This window comes from Psammomys obesus, unplaced genomic scaffold, assembly GCF_907164565.1.
Source record: "Psammomys obesus unplaced genomic scaffold, mPsaObe1.curated_primary_1811, whole genome shotgun sequence".
NCBI classification, from domain to species: domain Eukaryota; kingdom Metazoa; phylum Chordata; class Mammalia; order Rodentia; family Muridae; genus Psammomys; species Psammomys obesus.
Window position 1 is genome coordinate 40801797 of NW_026593286.1, and position 18013 is coordinate 40819809.

The 18013-nt window shown below is 43.8% G+C and overlaps 1 protein-coding gene across 6 annotated transcripts in view; it reads right to left on the reverse strand.

Moving 5' to 3' along the window:
* The window catches only part of Myo1b (myosin IB), a 158385-nt gene that overhangs the window by 40853 nt on the left and 99519 nt on the right, over positions 1-18013 (reverse strand). For all 6 annotated transcript variants that reach the window (XM_055616442.1, XM_055616441.1, XM_055616440.1 and 3 more), the window contains 6 exons: positions 9733-9831; positions 8238-8341; positions 6757-6904; positions 6368-6486; positions 1015-1101; positions 361-426 (listed from right to left, as the gene is read on the reverse strand). In XM_055616442.1, coding sequence (XP_055472417.1) covers positions 361-426; positions 1015-1101; positions 6368-6486; positions 6757-6904; positions 8238-8341; positions 9733-9831 — 623 coding nt within the window. The remainder of the gene's footprint in view (positions 1-360; positions 427-1014; positions 1102-6367; positions 6487-6756; positions 6905-8237; positions 8342-9732; positions 9832-18013) is intronic.

The following is an 18013-nucleotide window of genomic DNA, read 5'->3' on the forward strand; positions in this document are numbered from 1 at the left end:
ATGAGACTGAATGAGACATGGGATCCCAACTCTGACCCCTGAAACTCATTCAGCCAACTCTATTCAGGCTATGGAAGGGTCCAGCTTCCCCACCCCTGGTGTTTTTAAACAGTCTACTAACAAGTGGATGGCCACAGGCACCAGTGTATGTAACATGGCAGGCAGTAGAAATTTCAGAAGTGACCTTGATAAAGTGTCCAGATGGTGGCTCGGCACACGCACGCACCTGTGACTGTACTTGCACAGAGATTGCTAGTATATTAAAAGAAGACTTATTTACAATGGTTTGCCCGTATGATGTGATTCATTTCTAACTCTTCCACTTTAATAATGGTAGTACTAATTAAAAAACAAACTTACCTCAAATATTTCAAAGCCATAAATGTCCAGAACACCCATGACCTTCTTTCTCACTTTGGTTTGTGCCTTTAAAAAATATTTCAAGTTAATAAGTTAATGCAGAGATAATATAACATCGTGAGCAGACAGGAGGCACAGACTTACACAAGCTGTCTTGAACTAGAACAATAATTCAGTTATTCCGTTACACACTCAGGACATAAGGGTCCTGGTGCAGGGTCCTTAGCAATAATGACATAGCCACCAAAGGTCCTGGTGGGGCCTCATTTCACTAAGCAAGAATTTGCTGACTCTGACCAAACACAAAGCTTTTTGTGGTCACCTTGATCAATATCCTCATTTTAATGAAGAACATATTAGTATCTGGAAGAAAAAGCGATCTTTTCAGTGAAGTGAGTGCAGCTACTCAGGAAACTAACTACTCTGCCAGGACCACAAAACCAGTCTCATCATCACTGAGACCCAGGGTACAAGGTAAAGGGAGAGAAACAAAACCCCTGGCGAACTTCAACCTTAACGCAAGATCGATCCGCTGCGAGGCATCACATTTAAAGACTTAAATATTTGATTATACAACTAAGCTTCTTTAATACTATGTTTACACTGTGAATACCATTTGTTTATTACAAATACTGTCTTACGGAGATTTAGTACCTTAATGCTTTCATTGATGCGATTTACCAGCCATGAAAACAATCTGCTGTAGAGGTTTTTAGCGAGGGCATCTCGGGCATAATAAGCCTATTAAGAAGGACAAAAAAATTAATACTAATGACTGCTACGATGCTTAATTTCTATAACATATTTCAAACACTTTAAAAATATTTAGACTATTTCAAATTTCTCTTTGGGGCAACTTTTATTATACACTGGATGAGTAGTCAAACTTTAAGAGAATTAGGCCAACTTTTCACCCAGCCTATGCTTTTGCATCCCAGAAAATTCGTTCCAAATACTACAGAAGTTTTTTGCCACAAAAATATTCATTCTAGTGTTACAGAACAAAGGAAAACCCGAACTGAATACCAAGAATAAAAAAATAAACACTCATGAAAGAGATGTATTACAGTTATTATAGAAGAACCATTGCAGAATTGAGCAACTAAACACTTGTTATAGGAAAGAAATTGACACATTGTATCCTCAATACAGTAGCCACTCCCTACCACACACAGAGAGGGAAAAGGAAATGAAATACCACAGAATAAAGCAGTCTATAAACTTCTTTTTAGTTACAAACCCAGTTCTTTAATTGAAGGTATAAAAAGAGAAAGTATAATTGATAAAAGAGTGAAAGAAGTAGAGGACACTTTACAAAGAGCTGTGGCGGGAAATAACATCCCTAAAAGGTAGGGGCAGTGAGATGGTTCAGGGGCGAGGTCTACCACCAGGCAGGAAGGAGGGAAGTGAACTGTCCTCTGCCCTGTGACCCACACCTGCAGTGTTGGCATGCATTCCTTCCCCTCTGCACCCCATATCAATAAGGTTCAAAATATTCCTCAACCGCAAGTAGGAATGTAATGTTACAGAGTTCTTATGAAATACAAAACAAACAAACAAACTAGAAAATCAAAAGATGGTACTCTAAATTTAAAAACTTAGTAACACTCAAATATCTAGGTTATGTTATTAACACAATCTATGTTAATGGTCCAGAATCTGGAGGCTGGGTGGAGAATGCGGCTTTGACAGGAGAACCTAATGACCCTGAATATACTGGATACTTAATGATGAGTTTAAGGAGCCCATCGTCAGAGGCCCAGGAGGAACTGTCCTTGGGAGAAGAGGCACCCTCCACTGCTTTTAGAAAACACCTGCCACTTGTGTGTACTGTGTGGATTCTATGTAGTGAGCCAGGAGTGATTGTTAAACTGGTACAAGTGAAAGATTTTATAAAGAACACATCTTGTTAGACTGTGGGATATTTGTTGCTTTTTTTTTTTTTTTTTTCTAAGACCAAGTATAGCAGTTTTAGGACACACCCACTGGCCTGGTGAGACTAGAGCACTTTCACTTCACTAGACACTTTCGAGTTAACACTAACTCCTTCCTGCTTGTCTTGGAGACATGGAAACCAGGAATACGAAATAAAACTAGAACATTTGCTGGAAACTGGAAAGAGGGAAGGAAGAAGGGCAGGGAGAAGGGAAGAGGAGATAAGGAGAAAGGACGAAAGGAGAAAAGGAGGGGAAAGGGATGGGGAAGGAGAGCGGAGGAAAGGGAAAGAGAAGAAAAAGGAAGGAGGAAAGAGTCTGTGGTCATACTGAGACTCCATAGTAGAAACGCATGTTCCTAAAACTGAGTGTGCAGTCAAAGGGGAATGAGATGCTTATCTCCTTTGTTACACCCTCCCTGTAGGTTTTCACACTCATAAAATAGGTGACTCAAGTGCCCCAGAAGTGTGGAGGGTTTGCACACAATTGCATTAGGACATCTGAGCTATCCCTTTCTCTTTGGTGAATTCAAGTCATCTCTACACACCTCTTACTTGCAAATAAGCCTTTCTCATCTTAAAGTCACCACTCCCCACCCTCTGATCCTGGCAAAGCAGTCTTCCGATAAATATACAGCGGAACTGGTGACAGCAGCACGTTTCTCAAGCGTTGTTCCTAGTTCTTGAGGTAACTTACAGCCAGCATTTCTCTTCTATTTCAGAAGTCAGAAAATTCAAATGCTTTTAGACTGTGACAGAAATGAATGGGAAGCAATGGGTCTGGAAGATGGATTCTAGGTCAAAGGTGCACAAACTCTAAATTTTAAAAGAATCAAAATTAAGCCAAAATATACAGTGCTCAAACACAATCTGCCTGTGAAGCAGTACCTGGCCCCATGGACTGCTAGTCATGTTCTGAACCTGAAACTTGTGGAACCTGAATTAAGTCCTGTACTCTCTTCTCTACTCTGGTAACCTAGGAAGCAGAAAGGGCAGGGATGTGGCTTCCCAGTTAAGGATCACTACTGTGACGTGTGGAAATGAGGGGAGACACCAAGGGTATGAAAACGTGATTTTCTGCAGCTACCTGAAGCACGCAGAAGAAAGCCCTGGTAGAATCTACTTCTAAAGTGGCCAATATGGAGAGCACGGCCTGGGATGGGAAGTGCTAACTAAGAGAGGTGAGGCTGAACACAGCTGGGGAGCCTGCAGGAGAGCAAGGCCACCTTAACACAAAGGTCCCCATCACAGGGAAGGTAAGAGCCAGAGCACAGAGAAGAGGAGGCCAGGGAGCTTAGCTCATCAGAAAAATCTCTGTGGATGGAGTACAATTCTATGAACCCCACAGATGGGCAGAAGGAATGAGCAATGTTATATAGATGATGGCGAGCAAGAGGAAAGACACCAAGTAAAAATAAACAAGACTCTTACAAAACTCAGAAGCAACTATCACAAATATGTCACAAGTAGCTAGGGTCAGATTACAGTGGGCCCTGGAGGCTAAGGAAAGAATTACCTAGTAGACACTGGACGAGAGACTGTCTCAAGTTTCCATCATCTTATTATTAGTCATCAGGTCTGTAGAAAGATCTAATCCTTTAGGAGAAAATGAGGCAGGAGGGCAATAAAGATGTTACAGAACCTAAGGTTGCAACTATGAGTAAAAGTTAACAGAATAAACTGCCTCGCACAGAAAAGCTCCCAGACACTGCCAACAACATTAAAAGGCAGCTGCCACCCACCCCAGCCACCCACCCCCATGCCTGAGGGGTTCAGGACAATCTTTCATGACAAAGGTTTAAAAAAATGTGGCGAAGTTTTACCAAGTGATAAAAGGTAACTCAAACAACCTTATCAACTAAGAGGTAACTGGGTCTGGTTTTAAGAGGATGAATAAAAAGCAAGAGGCAAACACCATAAAAGCAGATCCCAAATCCACAGATGCCCACGGGGCTCCTCAAACACCGGCTTTGGCATGACTTCACATATAACAGCTCCTCTGGCTGTTGAGAATGTCCAGATCTGATGGCTCTCTACATATGACACTGCAGCAGCAGCAGCACCTCTGCTTGTCTCAGAACCCCAAACTCTGCAGCCTTCCCCTACCACAGAACCCACCTCTCTGGAGGCACAGTAAACAAACAAACAGAAAAAAACTAAAAACCAAAAAAAAAATCCATGCCACCCAGGTAACTTTGATAAGTGTCCAAGTCTGAGAACCACTTGCACACATTCTCTAAGCCCAACTTGGCCTTCCCAGCCATGTTCTGAATCCTGACCCAAACCTACCACTGAGCCAAGCCAGGCTAAGCCTGATCCTCAAGCTCCAAACTTGTCTTTTCTTTTTGAAATACCATTTTGTCCATTCTTTCTCGTCTAACTCCTCTTATCTCACCTCAAAGCTTTTCTTAAGTCTCAGTTTCTCTAATACGTTCCTGTTGGGACTTGTACTCCACATGTTTTCAACAGCTTCTCAATGAAGGCAGTTGCTAACTATCTGAAGAATCAGCTAGCTCAGACAGATCTGACAGCAGAAGCAATCATTTAGAAGAAAAGCACAGAAGTTCCAGTGAGGAAAGGGCTGCTACAATCCAAGTCTCCATATGGCAAAGCATTTCCACAGCCGCAGAAAGGAATGGAAGGGCTGCGTGGACTCTACCATGCGGTCTTACGGTGGCTGTGACCATGCAATGGTTCCAACACAACCCCATGGCTACTTGCAAGAGGGTGAGAGCAGAAGATACAGTCGAGTAAATGAAACAGGCCTGAGTGAGAAGCATTAAGTAAGCTATTTAATTCCAGCCCAGTGGTCAGCACTGATAGGTAGAAAAATGTCAAACTCGTAGAACAAAGGGTGTACACCAAGCCCACTTAAATACTATACACATCTGAAAAGCAGCCCAGATTCCTGTAGGAAGACCCCTCTGGCCTCAGTGTGAAGGACAGGGGGAGTACAACACGGATGGAAGAGAGTCCACTTGGATCACTTGGGTTTCCCCTGTCTACCTACTCTCCTAAACCACGGAACGGATCACCATCACTCCCCTTATCCGTGCACTAAGCCATCAGCAACGCGGCTGCCTCTACTTTCAAAACAGATCCAGCAGGGCCACACCCCCTGGTTCCAGTGCAACCATCTGGCTCTGGATTAGTGAGTGCTCCGCTCAACTGCCCTTGTTCTCCCTGCTTCCCTTAGGCTCTTTTCTTTACAGCCAGCCAGAAGGAGCCTTTTAAACATGTGACAGCTCATGCCCATCTCTGCTGGATGCTCCTGGTGGTTCCCAGATCACTCTGCCCTCTGAATGACCTTCCTTCCTGATTCTAGAGCCATCAACCTTCCTTATTTGGCTCTACTCTCTCTTTATCATTGTGCACTTAGCCCCTGCTGCCTGCTGGATTATTTACCATATCTACTGACTATTAGCCAACAACCCCCACTACACACACACCCTAATTTTCAGCTCCCCAGGGACAGAGAACCTTATCTGTTTAATTTTTCTTAGTGTTTCCAATACAGTAAAAACTTCCTTTTTGACATGTAAAAATTGCTTAGTTGGGATCCCCACTACACTTAAGGCTGCACCTGATAACCAGAAGTCAGTGACATCACTCACTCAAGATAACCAGACACAGTCCTAGAACCCCATGATGCCCACTGGACATCGTATAAGCAGAGGTCAAGAGCAATGCTCTGTTCTGCACCTCTGGAGAGAGGCTACGTGCATCTGGCCTGCGGCTGGAGGCTCTCCCCAGGATCCTGACCCTCAACTCACTTCTGTTAGACTGGACCTGGCCTTCAGCTAAGATATGCCACCCAGGTGAGCAGCCTTGGAGAGACAGGCTTAGGACCAGGCTTAGGAATTTAAAGTGTGAGCCTGGTACAGTAGCCCTCAGCACGGCAAAACATAAGCTTTGTTACACTAACTCCTTGTATCTACTTTCCTGCTCACCACACAATGCCTAGAACAGTATGAGGTATAGAGGCCGACCATGAGGTCACAAGCTGTACAATCACATTTCCCATAAAGCTATCACTTAAGAACTGCTTTCCTCTGCATGGGACAGCGCACCCACCTGAGCCACGTTCAGTGTGGTGGAAACCTTCTCCTGCTTCGCTTCAACTGTTCGGAAACTGAATGCTCTTTCTAGAACCAACTGGTCAATGCTGGTGAGCTCACAGATTTCTTTTAACTCTGTCGGAGAGCAGAGGAAGACAGACACAAACAGTGACTCTGTAGGATGCCCACGATCAAGTCCTTGGCTGGTCTTTCTAAATCACACTCAAGAGAATAAACATGTATGGATTCGAAGAGTGAGAACTTCACTGCAATGGTATCTCTGCTTAGTTTCACTAGTCAGTTTTTTCAAACCTAAGAGCAGTCCAAGGTTTGCTTTCTAGATTAGAAACTGGGCAGACGTTCAAAGAAAGCTCCCCAAGCCAAGCTGCTTCTCCACTGACTTACCATTTTTATCTTTGATTTTGCTTTCATCCAAACCGTTCACTCGTGATTCGGGCTTGAACTCGATGTTCCCCAGTTTCAAAACAGCTGCTACTACCTCCAGGACAGACTCAGCCTCGTGATCCATGAAGCCCACGATCTGCATGGCATTCTAGAGGAGAAAAGCACCTGTTTTTCTATCATTCTATACTTGTTTTTGCTCTGTTGTCACTGTTTGCTTGTTTTAAGAAATAATGAAATTTAATAAATAATAATAAATTCATTTCTGGGGTTAAAAAAAAAAACAATTAAAAGCACAAAGCAATTATCTTGCTCAGTGGTTCCAAACTGTCTTTTAGGCACTGTGCACCCTTCTGGCAGAGTCTGGTACACAGACAGGAAGACAGAGGAGAGGAGGAGGCTGAGAGCTGAGCTCCCCTTCTCCTTTTCAATCAACCAGCTGCTGTCCAGAGATGGCTTCCCCCCTGCCCCTCCCCCACTGGGCTTCTGCTTCTAGGAACAAAACCAAACAAGATGTTTCATCTACAGCCTCCAGAGACAGAAACAATCTTGCTTATTTCACATAAGAGAAAAACAGCGCCCTGCAAAGGTGAGGTGCCCCAAAGGGTTCAGCGGACATCCATTCATTCACAAATGAGCACGGAGTGCCAACTATGTGCCAGGCAAAGTGGTAACAGAGCTGGCCTTGGGCTCCAGTCTTAAATAAAATCGTATCCAGACCATTGCTTCCAGATGCGGGTGTTTATATGGTGCTACACAATGGCACTCTTCCTGGGAACAGCTGGCATAATCACTTCCTGTATGTGTGTGACAAGTCCACACAGCAGTGCGAGTAACGTACACTTTCTATTATGGACACTTTCAAACAGACACACAAACAGCAACAACAAGGGAAGGGCCCCACATCCTCTTCATTCAGCTTCGACATTAGCGGGTGCCAATCTGGCTTCACCTCCTCCCCCTCCTCCCCACAGCCCCAGCTGTCTCACTTGAGAGTAAATCCCAGTTACCATAATGTCATGATGGGAGCAATTCTGAAAGTGCATGGCACAGAAAGACAAAAAGAAAGTGTTATGTAAAAACCGCTTCTTTCCTAATGAATGAGGAATGTGGATTCTTCTGTGTACATCATTTTCTAAATCTTAAAAACAGGATTTTCTGCCTAAAAATACTTTCGACCTAACAGGACCCAAGGGCAGTTTTCACATTTGGAAATTAACTTTGGCTATAAAAATACTTTAGAATTTCAATACACACTGAGAGTCAAGTCCCAGGACAATAGATGAAGGCTCCTTTTCATAAATGGTCAAACAGCACGCCCTAGTAAACATGGCTTTCAAAACCTTCTGCAATTGTCAAGTTAGTGTAATAAAAACATAGTGAATTCTTGGACGTGTCTGAAACCTTGGGGAGCATAAATTATAATGTAGAGAAAACTGAACTGTCAGCAGCTCCGGCTGGTTTAAAGTGTAACGAAGGCTCACCCTCACAGTCCTGAAGTTGGCGGCGTCATCCACACCGTTAACTTTGGCAGAGTCCAGACTCAGGTAGTTGTATCTGCTGAAATCCCGCTCGAGTTTAAGCTTGCCTGTTGAGTCATGCACACAAATGGATAAGTCATTTCAACAAATGTACTCCTCTTCACGATTTTGTTTTCTTCCCTTCAGATAAAACGTCCTTTGTATGATGTATCACGTCAGCCAAGAGAACTGATGCACAAACATCAGTAGCTGTGTTCTCCTAAACCCACCTTTGTAACCGCTGCTGGGAAAAGGTGTCACTAAGGATGAATAAGCACAAGGGCGTGGGGAACGTCCTTCATATTAACTGGCTTTGGACTCCTACGAATTATTCCGGAGTGATACATCCCGGAAGACGGCAGGACATGGCACAAGCTCTGATGGCTCTGTGCCCTGTGTGGGCACCGGAATTGACATCAGTGGAGTGCAAGGCTAGATTTCAGAGCATTCCTTTCCCCTTTCCCCTGTTCAGCACTTTGCTAACAGGCTTTGATGTGCAAACACTGGGTGTTAGAGGGCATGGTGAACAAGGTTAATTTTCAGTGTCAACTGAAGTTAGAAGCCCCTGAGAGACAAATGTTAGATGTTTTGAGGGAGATTTAATAGAGAGAAGACACAGTGGGAATGTGGGCAGCACCCATCCCTGGGGCCCAGCGTGAGCCTGGTGAACCCCAGTACCCACCTCTCTGAGCTCCCAGTCGGCTCAGGGGTGAGCAGCCTCTCTGCCCCACCCCTCCAGTGCAAACACTGCTGCCACCACCCTTCGCTGCCACCCCTGTATCCTGTGAGGCAAATCAGCCTTTCCTCTCCTACGCCGCTTCTCCCTGCGCATTCTGTCACAGAAAAAAGAAAAATAGCGAACACAAGAGTGTTCCTGACACACTCCCGGAGTGTGACTGACCTTCTGTAGCTCTTCCTGTTTGAACTACTGAATGATGAATAATTTTCTTGTGAACTCCTACTGTACATGAATGAGTGTGTATATATGTGTTTGTATCATGCAAGCACATGTATGAGTGCATATACATGCGTTTGTGGGGTAGAGGTCATGGAATTTGGTGCTCTCCTTACATCACGTGGGTTCCGGTGTGGAACTCGGGTTGTCAGGCTTGAAGGAAGGGCTTTCATCCACTGAGCCTTCTAGCCCTCACCATTCCCCACGCCTCTTAAATCCTGAGAACATTCATACACAATTGTAGAGCCTTCCTGTGTGTGTGGCAGTTTTGATTTCAGACTTGTGAGAGGCCCTCCCCTGACTATAAGGCTTAACACATCTGAGGCGCAGGACTTGGTCCCTGGTGAGATACAGAAATATGAAGGAAATGCTGGGGTGTGGCAGAAGCAGCCAGAACAAGACGAAGTGAAACTATCTACAGGGAAAACACACGCAAGGGGTGCTGTAGAGAACGCTGCAGAAAACGCTCTGACAACGAAAAGCAGATGCAGAAACACGGCTTACGGAGGAGCTCCTCGGAGGCCCCGGACAGCAGCTGATAGAACACGTGGAAGTTTCTTTCACCTCTCGGCTGCTTGACAACACGGGATTTCTCTAGCAGATCTAAAAAGAAAAAACAAACAAAATTAAATTGTACAGAATTCATTTTCCTTCAAATCATGCTTGCTTTTATATACTACATTGGTTTTATACTAATAAAATAAAACAATAAAAGAAGCTATATTTTAAATTCTACTTTGAAAAAGCAGCACAACTCAACTAAAACCAACTGAATCACCGAATTAAGCAGTTACATCCAACAAGTCCACTCAAGATAATAGCTTTTGATACTAATATCCTTTTTAATGGTCATATTATAAAGTCTTTAAAACGAAATGTTACAAATGAAAGCACTGAAGTTGCATCCATTCAGACCCACGTAGTAATTACAATGCTAAGATTACAGCTGCAAGGTTCCCTACGGCAAGCACTTCTCGGATAGCGTCTGGTTTTGTAGGTCATCATCAAGGCATCATGCTGACCATGATGCAGGCATCATGCAGGCAGGGGTATCTGGGAACTCGGGGCAGACGTCAGACCATCCACCCAGCTGTACCTTCCAGGCTCCACATATGTCCACCACTTCTTCGAGAACTGGAGTGCATTTTCTAAATCTCCAAGTTTTAGGATTTTGTGGTATTCCATCTCTTAAACTCAAGTTCCCATCAAGTTTTCACACTTTTACCCAGAAATGAAAAGAATAATAACATCATGACCGAATTACAGACAGCAGTCTCCTCCTGCCTAGAATCCTGCTAAGTCACCAGAGACAGAAAAGAGGGTCTGAGCTCTGGTGGTAAAGGCTAATCTTAACTAGAATATGTCTCCTCACAGATTTACACTTCTAGCTCTAGGCCGCTAGAGCAAGGACACTTTAAACCATCAGTTCTCTTTACTGATGTTACTAGCACACTCAGGCCTAACCATGTTGAAGTCCAAATATTATTTAATGGGTGTGGGGTTAAAAGAGCACCATGAAGGCTCCCAAAGAATTTTCACTGATGGTTTCCATTTGTATTTGTGGCATCTACAAGAGGCACTTGAGGATACAGGGTGGGGAGACTTTAATAACACAGCTACGGTGAATGGAAAATCCAGTGTGTTCTAAATACACGAGGTTGTTAATAAGAATGAGGAGATGGGATGAAAGACTAAGCCAATCGGAAAAAGAAAAAATATTTCAGCACAGAAATATTAGAAATGAGATATTACAGATATTTTATGTTCATTTCCAACAGTCTCGAAACTTGAATGACCCCAAACTGTGGGTGAAGAATAATGAAGACCTGACATTTAGAAAAAAGGGGGAGGGGGGTAGGTAGAAAGTGAAACGCACCAATCAGCAACTTAAGAGAAAAAAACTTAAGAGAAAGAAAACTTAAGTGTGCAATATTCATCCTGTCTAAAGAAATGAATTTCAAACAATTAACAATATTTGTGCAGAAAAAATAAATGGGTAAAAATATAGTGTGGTTTTACTTATCAAGCAGTCAAACTTCCAAGAGACCTTAACAATACTGCACAATTCTAGAACAAAGAACTCGGGGGCGGAGTCTTCACTGACAAGCTAATCCTGAAAGGAAGTAGCCACGCCCAGAAGAAAGTAACTGACTGACTACGTGGGAAATACAAACAAGGGCAGTATTCAGCCTTGTCCATTCACATACAAATTCCTTGAGTGGGATCATCAGCATTCACACCCTAAGCACCAGGAACTATTCAGGAATGAGTAAGCATGAAGGCTTTCTTCCTCCTTGGCTTACAAGTCAGTGACTGTGCCACACAAACCAACACAAAGTCTTTTCAGGTGGCACGTCAAGTTGACGTCTGGGGAGCTGGCTCAGTGGATAAAGCACTTGCCAAGCATGTATGTGGACCTGAGTTCGGATATCGGGAACCCACGTAAAACCAGATGTGGCAGTACATCTCCGGTGAGATGGAAGGAGCCAGGAGAATCCCCAAAACCTCAGGAGTCAGCTACCTGGTACTGTCAGGAGTCAGCTACCTGGCAGTGCATCAGTGAATACAATCCCCTGCCTCAAACAAAGTACAAGAGAACCAACACCTGAAATCACCTTCTGACCTCTACGCCGGCACCATAGTGCGTGCATGCCGCCCCCCCCCCCCCCCGAGAGATGACAAGTTGCTTATGACTGAGAAAGTGGGAGTGAGGAAGGCAGAGGAACTGAGATCTCCAGGCACTTTTTAGATCTCTAAAAAGCCCTGGCACATCCCATAAGCACTGGGCACCTCCCCAGCCTGCTTCTTCTTGCCTAGCAATGGCACCTCAGTCACAGGGACAAACCTGCATGGCAGCACTTACACATCATTTTTCATGCTCAAGATATAAAGTAAAACCTTCAGAGAGCGTGTGACACAGTGGCCACGCTGTGCAACTCTAACACACTGCTTAGCCTGGCCCCTGGCCCCTCGGAAAATGTTCCGGCAGTAGGGAATGCAGAAACAGCAATGGCTGTCGGATTCGCTGCCCTTACCATCACTGAGTTAAAGCCCAGTATGTGACAAAGGATGCTGACTGAATGTACCTGACCCACGCATGTACTGGTATGGTCAGTAATGATAGCCACATTCAAACATGACTCACAGTGCATGTGTTTAAAAGGAAAGGTGCGAAAGGGAAGTAGAGGCAGAATCTCAATCTCCTTTCCATTTGTTATCACATGCGGCTCTGAGTGCCTCCTCTGAGGCTCACCTCACACTGACAGAATGTGACCCCAGAGCTTTGCTTACTGGGGCTCACAGTTAGGCTCTGTAATTTTTTCAGGGGAAGTAAAAATAAACGAATGTAAAACACTTAAGCGTTCAGAAAAACGCCGACTTTCTATGAAATCCATGAATTCACTCAGCCACTCCCTCACAAAATGAGGAGGCTTTTATTACAAAGCAGGTGAAGGTTTTACTACGTACAGTGCTTACTCTATTACCCCAGAGCCCATTTCGGTTTCTTTATGACTTTTCACTTGAGTCATAAGCTTCCAGGTAGAAAAGTAATTAGCGGAGATGTTTGCCCCCAAATAATTTACTAATGCTTGAAACTTCTCCCCGCTGGTGCTCCGTGCTGAATGTGCATGTACCAACGAGCAAACAGCATGGAGCCGTATCAAATAATTACTCAAAGTTGAGACTATAAACACAATTCACTGTAGGGACTTCTCACCTGACCACGCTAATTTACTTCAATGTGCCCTGAATGAAGTGAAAACACAACCACCAGCACTCTCCTGCCTGCGGAACAACTGCCAGCACTCGCTGGGCCTCGGCTAGGGCAATTCAGAGAAGTTATTTCTAGATGCCAGTAATAACTGGAAAAGTAGAGCATGTGCGAATCTCCAGATAGCCCAACACAACTGCATCTCAAGACATAAAGTTCAACATAAATTCACATTATACAGAGATAATTAAGCCATGAAGAAGAAACAATGGGGACAAAGAAACATTGGGGCCTGCTCTCCTGGCCAGCCCACCATCAACTGACCACTGATACAAAGGATCGGGTCTTCACTTCAGGGGCTTTCTAATTTTGAAAAATTAACAGCTAATTCATAGATGTTCATGTGCCTGCTCATGTCTTCGAACACCTTTCCTAGGCAAATTATAAAAAAATAAAATAAAATACCATGATTGCACTTGCTGGAAGATGAGGCCTTTTTAAAATAGGAAACAGAATTAAAATGAGTAAAATTAATGAAAGGGTGAGGAAGAAGAAAAAAATGTCATTACCCTGGGGCGTCACAAAAGGACTACATTACTTGGGAAAAGTATCTTTGTTTTATAACAATCCCTCTCCCCATGCTGATGGACCAGCAGAGGCCGCAGGCACTGTCCTCCGTGGCCTCCTCACCTCCACTGAAGCAGTTGCTGTCCCTCCCCTCCAGTGACTGTCCAGATGGATAGGAGGGAAACATGAAGACCAGCTGTCCATCCAAACCACCGAGTGTTTAGAAGTTAACGAAATAATTAGATCTCATCAATGGTCACTACTATGGTCAGGTCAAGAAAAAGTATCAAAAAGAGGAAACAAGAATGAGAAGTGGTCACGCTCTCCACGGAGGCTTTCGGAAGGATCACCTTTGTCTCAGTTCTACAAGTGGGACTGGGACATGCCAAAAGCCCATGACTAAAATGTTGACTGCCCCAGAAGCCCTACACTCTCCCTCCGGTGGTTCCAGATGAACACGGCGGGAAAACATCTCAAGTTTCATCTAACTCACTTAGGCCTGGTCATTAAGGCAAAAGGCTCATTCAACCAGGATGTCCCTGCAATGTAAGAAGCTATCATTATTATTCCATTTTAACCATTTTTCTCCTTGTCTTAAATAATTACATGCCTCTCCTTCAACTACAAAATAACCAGGAATTACTGAGCAGAACTCATGGTTTCACTAGAAAATCTTAAATACGACCATGGGTTAACTCATCTCTTAGGGACATAGATTTTAAATCAATACAATCCTTTAAGAAATGTGAAGACTGGAGACTGGATTTCCAGGACTCACATAAAAGTCGGGTGGGCATGGTACACTGCTTGTGATAAGAAGGCAGAGGGCCCAGGGCAGCTGAGCATGGGACTGGCCATACTGAGGGGCTGAGGGACCCTGTCTCTATGAACACAGTGAAGAACAATTGAGGATGATTCCTGGTATCAACTTTATATTTCCACATGCACATGTACACACACAAACACACACACATGACCACATATACACATAGGGGAAAAAAAATCAGTATCTGAATAAAGCCCAGCCTAGTTTTACAAACAAGATAATATGCTACCCTAATTAAAAAAAAAATTATTTGTGGCCCAAAAGGAGACAGACTGAAAGTAGACACTATTTACTGGCAGGTACTTATCTACCTGCTACCAGGAACTTGATGATTGATTGATTCATCTATAGAGTTCTTCAAATCCATCTCATGCCTATTGTGTCAAGAAAAAAGTCAGATCAGTTTCCTTGAGAATGTATTGAATTAGGCAGTTTCACTCCTAATCAATGCCTTGCCACCAATAAAATCAAAGATATTACATAAAAGAACAAAGCTACAAATCTCTCACAATGTAAAAAGAGTAAAACCATGTTCCATTTCCTACAACAGCAAGAATGTAGCACATAGAGGTTAAACAATGCCACAAGGGAGACAACACACAGCGGCAGGAAGAAAACTGTACCATGAAATCAGAAGAGGTGTAAGAAAAGGAATCAAAAGCATGGTTGCACCTCTACCTCTCATGGAGGGCCAGCTCATTGTCTCTGCCTTCATACTTCTCTCAGGGGGAGGAGCTTCCCAGAGGAACTGCCTAGCTCACCTAGCTCCTTCATCACCCTCGGCCCCAGGCAGGAGGGGCAACTGCACGGCAAGGTCTAGGGATGAGGTGCAGCACATGGCCTGCACTCTTCCGGGGTCTCCCTACTACATACGTGATGGCTGTGCTCTTCAATCCAGACAGTTCACAAGACAGACGAGGCGATGGTCACAGAAAGGTGCCATGGACAGGCAGTGCCAATGATGGCTTCCTCACTTCCAACTGCCAGAGGGTTACTAGCACACCTAAGTGTCCAGGTGACAACCCAGAAGCTACTCTCTTCAACCTTACCTTTAACTGCAACAGAACTCTTTTCTAGTTGGATTCCTATATGCCTATTTCTCACTTGTCCAAAAATGTCTATAATGTGTTGGTTTGGACTGTTAAGAAAGCACTGTAGGCTCTCTGATCTCCTTCCCCTGGCGGGGTGCAGCCTTCCAGGCCACAGAGGAAGACAATGCAACCAGTTCTGATGAGACCTGATAGGCTAAGTTCAAATAAAAAGGGAGGAGAACCTCCTCTATCACTGGACGAGGGGAGGGGCACAGGGAGAAGAGGATAGGATTGGGAGGAGATGAGAGAGGAGGCCACAGTAGGAATACAAATTGAAAAAAAATGTAACAAATGATAATAATAAAAAAATCTTAAAAGTAAAAAATAAATTAAAAAAATTAAAAAGAAAAGCTGTCTCAAAAGCACTGAGGACAACTTTTAAAAAATTATAAACATAGTTGACATTTGTTCTCCATACACATACACAAGCAAAAGCACATCTAGCTACACATATGTGTTCTTTCACACACGCGAATATGACAGTATATTCTCTTACACACATACAAATATATATACACACAAAATAAATTACATTTATGGAAGAGGTAATAAATAAGCTCTATTTCTAAGAATCTTAATAAGTACGCTTAATTCCATAATCTCATTGGTTCAGATAAGCAAATCATGTTTAATACAGCACAACTGTTGGTAAGGCATGCACACTCCTCAGAGTTGTTGGATAATGCTCAGGTGTTTTCCTTATAAGTAAATATGTTAAGGACTTTTCTGAATGTCCATTCAAAGGTAAAGACATAATTCTGACCACGGAGGAAGAGGATCCAGGCAGTCCTGATGAGACTTAGTAAGCTATGGGCAGATGGCAATAGTCGAGAACTCCCCCTTTCAGTGGACCAGGAAAAGGGGATGAGAGGAGGAAAGGAGGGTGGGACTCGAGGAATTGAGGGAGAGGGCTTCAATCAGGATATATAATGAATAAATTATGAAGAAAATAATAAAAAATTTAAAAATAAAAAAAAGAAAGCACTGTAAAGTATCCCAGAATCAGAAAGACACACAAGGTATACACTCACATATAAGTGGATATTAGACATATAATATAGGAAAATCCTACTAAAACCTGTACACCTACAGAAGATAAGCAAGAAGGAGTACCCTGGGCAAGATGCTCAATCTTCATTCAAAAAGGCAAATGGGATAGATATCGGAAGAGGGTAAAAACAAGGAACAAGGAGCCTAACACAGAGGGCCTCTAAAAGACTCTACCCAGCAGGGTATTAAAGCAGATGCTGAGACTCATAGCCAAACTTTGGGCAGAGTGCAGGGAATCTTATGAAAGAACAGAGAGATAGAAAGACCTGGAGGGGACTGGAGCTCTACAAGGAGAACAACAGAACCAATAATTCTGGGCACAGGGGTTTTTTCTGAGACTGATACTCCAACCAAGGATCATGCATGGAGATAACCTAGAACCTCTGCACAGATGTAGCCCATGGAAGCTTAGTGTCCAAGTGGGTACCCTAGTAAGGGGAACAGGGGCTGTCTCTGACATGAACTCAGTGGCTGGTTCTTTGATCACCTCCCCTTGAAAGAGGAGCAGCATCACCAGGCCACAGAGGAAGACAATGCAGCCAGTCCTGATGAGACCTGATAGGCTAGGGTCAGATGGAAGGGGAGGAGTACTGGGGAAGGGACATTGGAGGAAAAGAGGGAGAGAGGGTAGAATTGGGAGGGGACGAGGGAGGGAACAACAGCTGGGATACAAAATGAATAAATTGTAATAAAGAAAAAAGAAAAAAATTAATTAAAAAAATCTTAGTAGTGAAAAGCCCTGAGTAATTCTGGTCGGAACCCAATGAGGCTGATCAGCCCAGGGCTTGCTCTCAGTCTCTGGGTGACAACTGAGAGGCAATGTCCCCAAATACATATTGAGCAGCTCATTTCATGCCCGTCTTCTGTCCCCAAAAGAGGCCTGTGGGCTGGCACACACCAGAGTGAAGAGAGACTCCAGAAACAGCAAGAAGTGAACTCCAGTGTTTCCAAGCCTGGCTCGTGTCTCCTTGGTAAGTATTCCACTGACATGCAGCAAACCTCATGATCAAGCCCTGAGTCAATGAGAACGGGACAACCCAAGTGTGTGGACACAGAATGAGAATTTATGGTGGCCATTCCTGAAAAGCTATCCAGTTGTGGCTGTTACAATAAAATTGTTGGGCCGTGCGATGGATCACTAGGAAGAGGTGCAAGCAAGGCAGCATGTTTGGAAACCTGAGCGCCAATCTGAGAAGGCACTGGGAATGACCCCCCATGCTGTCTTCCGTAGTGGGCGAGCACGTAAAACAGTAAGAGAAGGGGGATACGGCCTGGTGGTGGAGTACATAAACAGGAGGTCATAAATTCAACCCCCAGTGTTACCAAACAGCCAAATATACAGATAAAATTATACACTAAATGTGGAGCTCTGCTTCTTCAATTTTTCAAACGCATATATTTACATGTGATATTCATTGTGTGCGTGTTCGTGCATGATGGGCATGTGTGTCTTGGTTGTTGGGTCTTCGGCAGTAGATGGCGGTCTTTGTGCCTATAGAGTATGTATTGGTAAAAGGCTATAGACTATGACCAAATCAG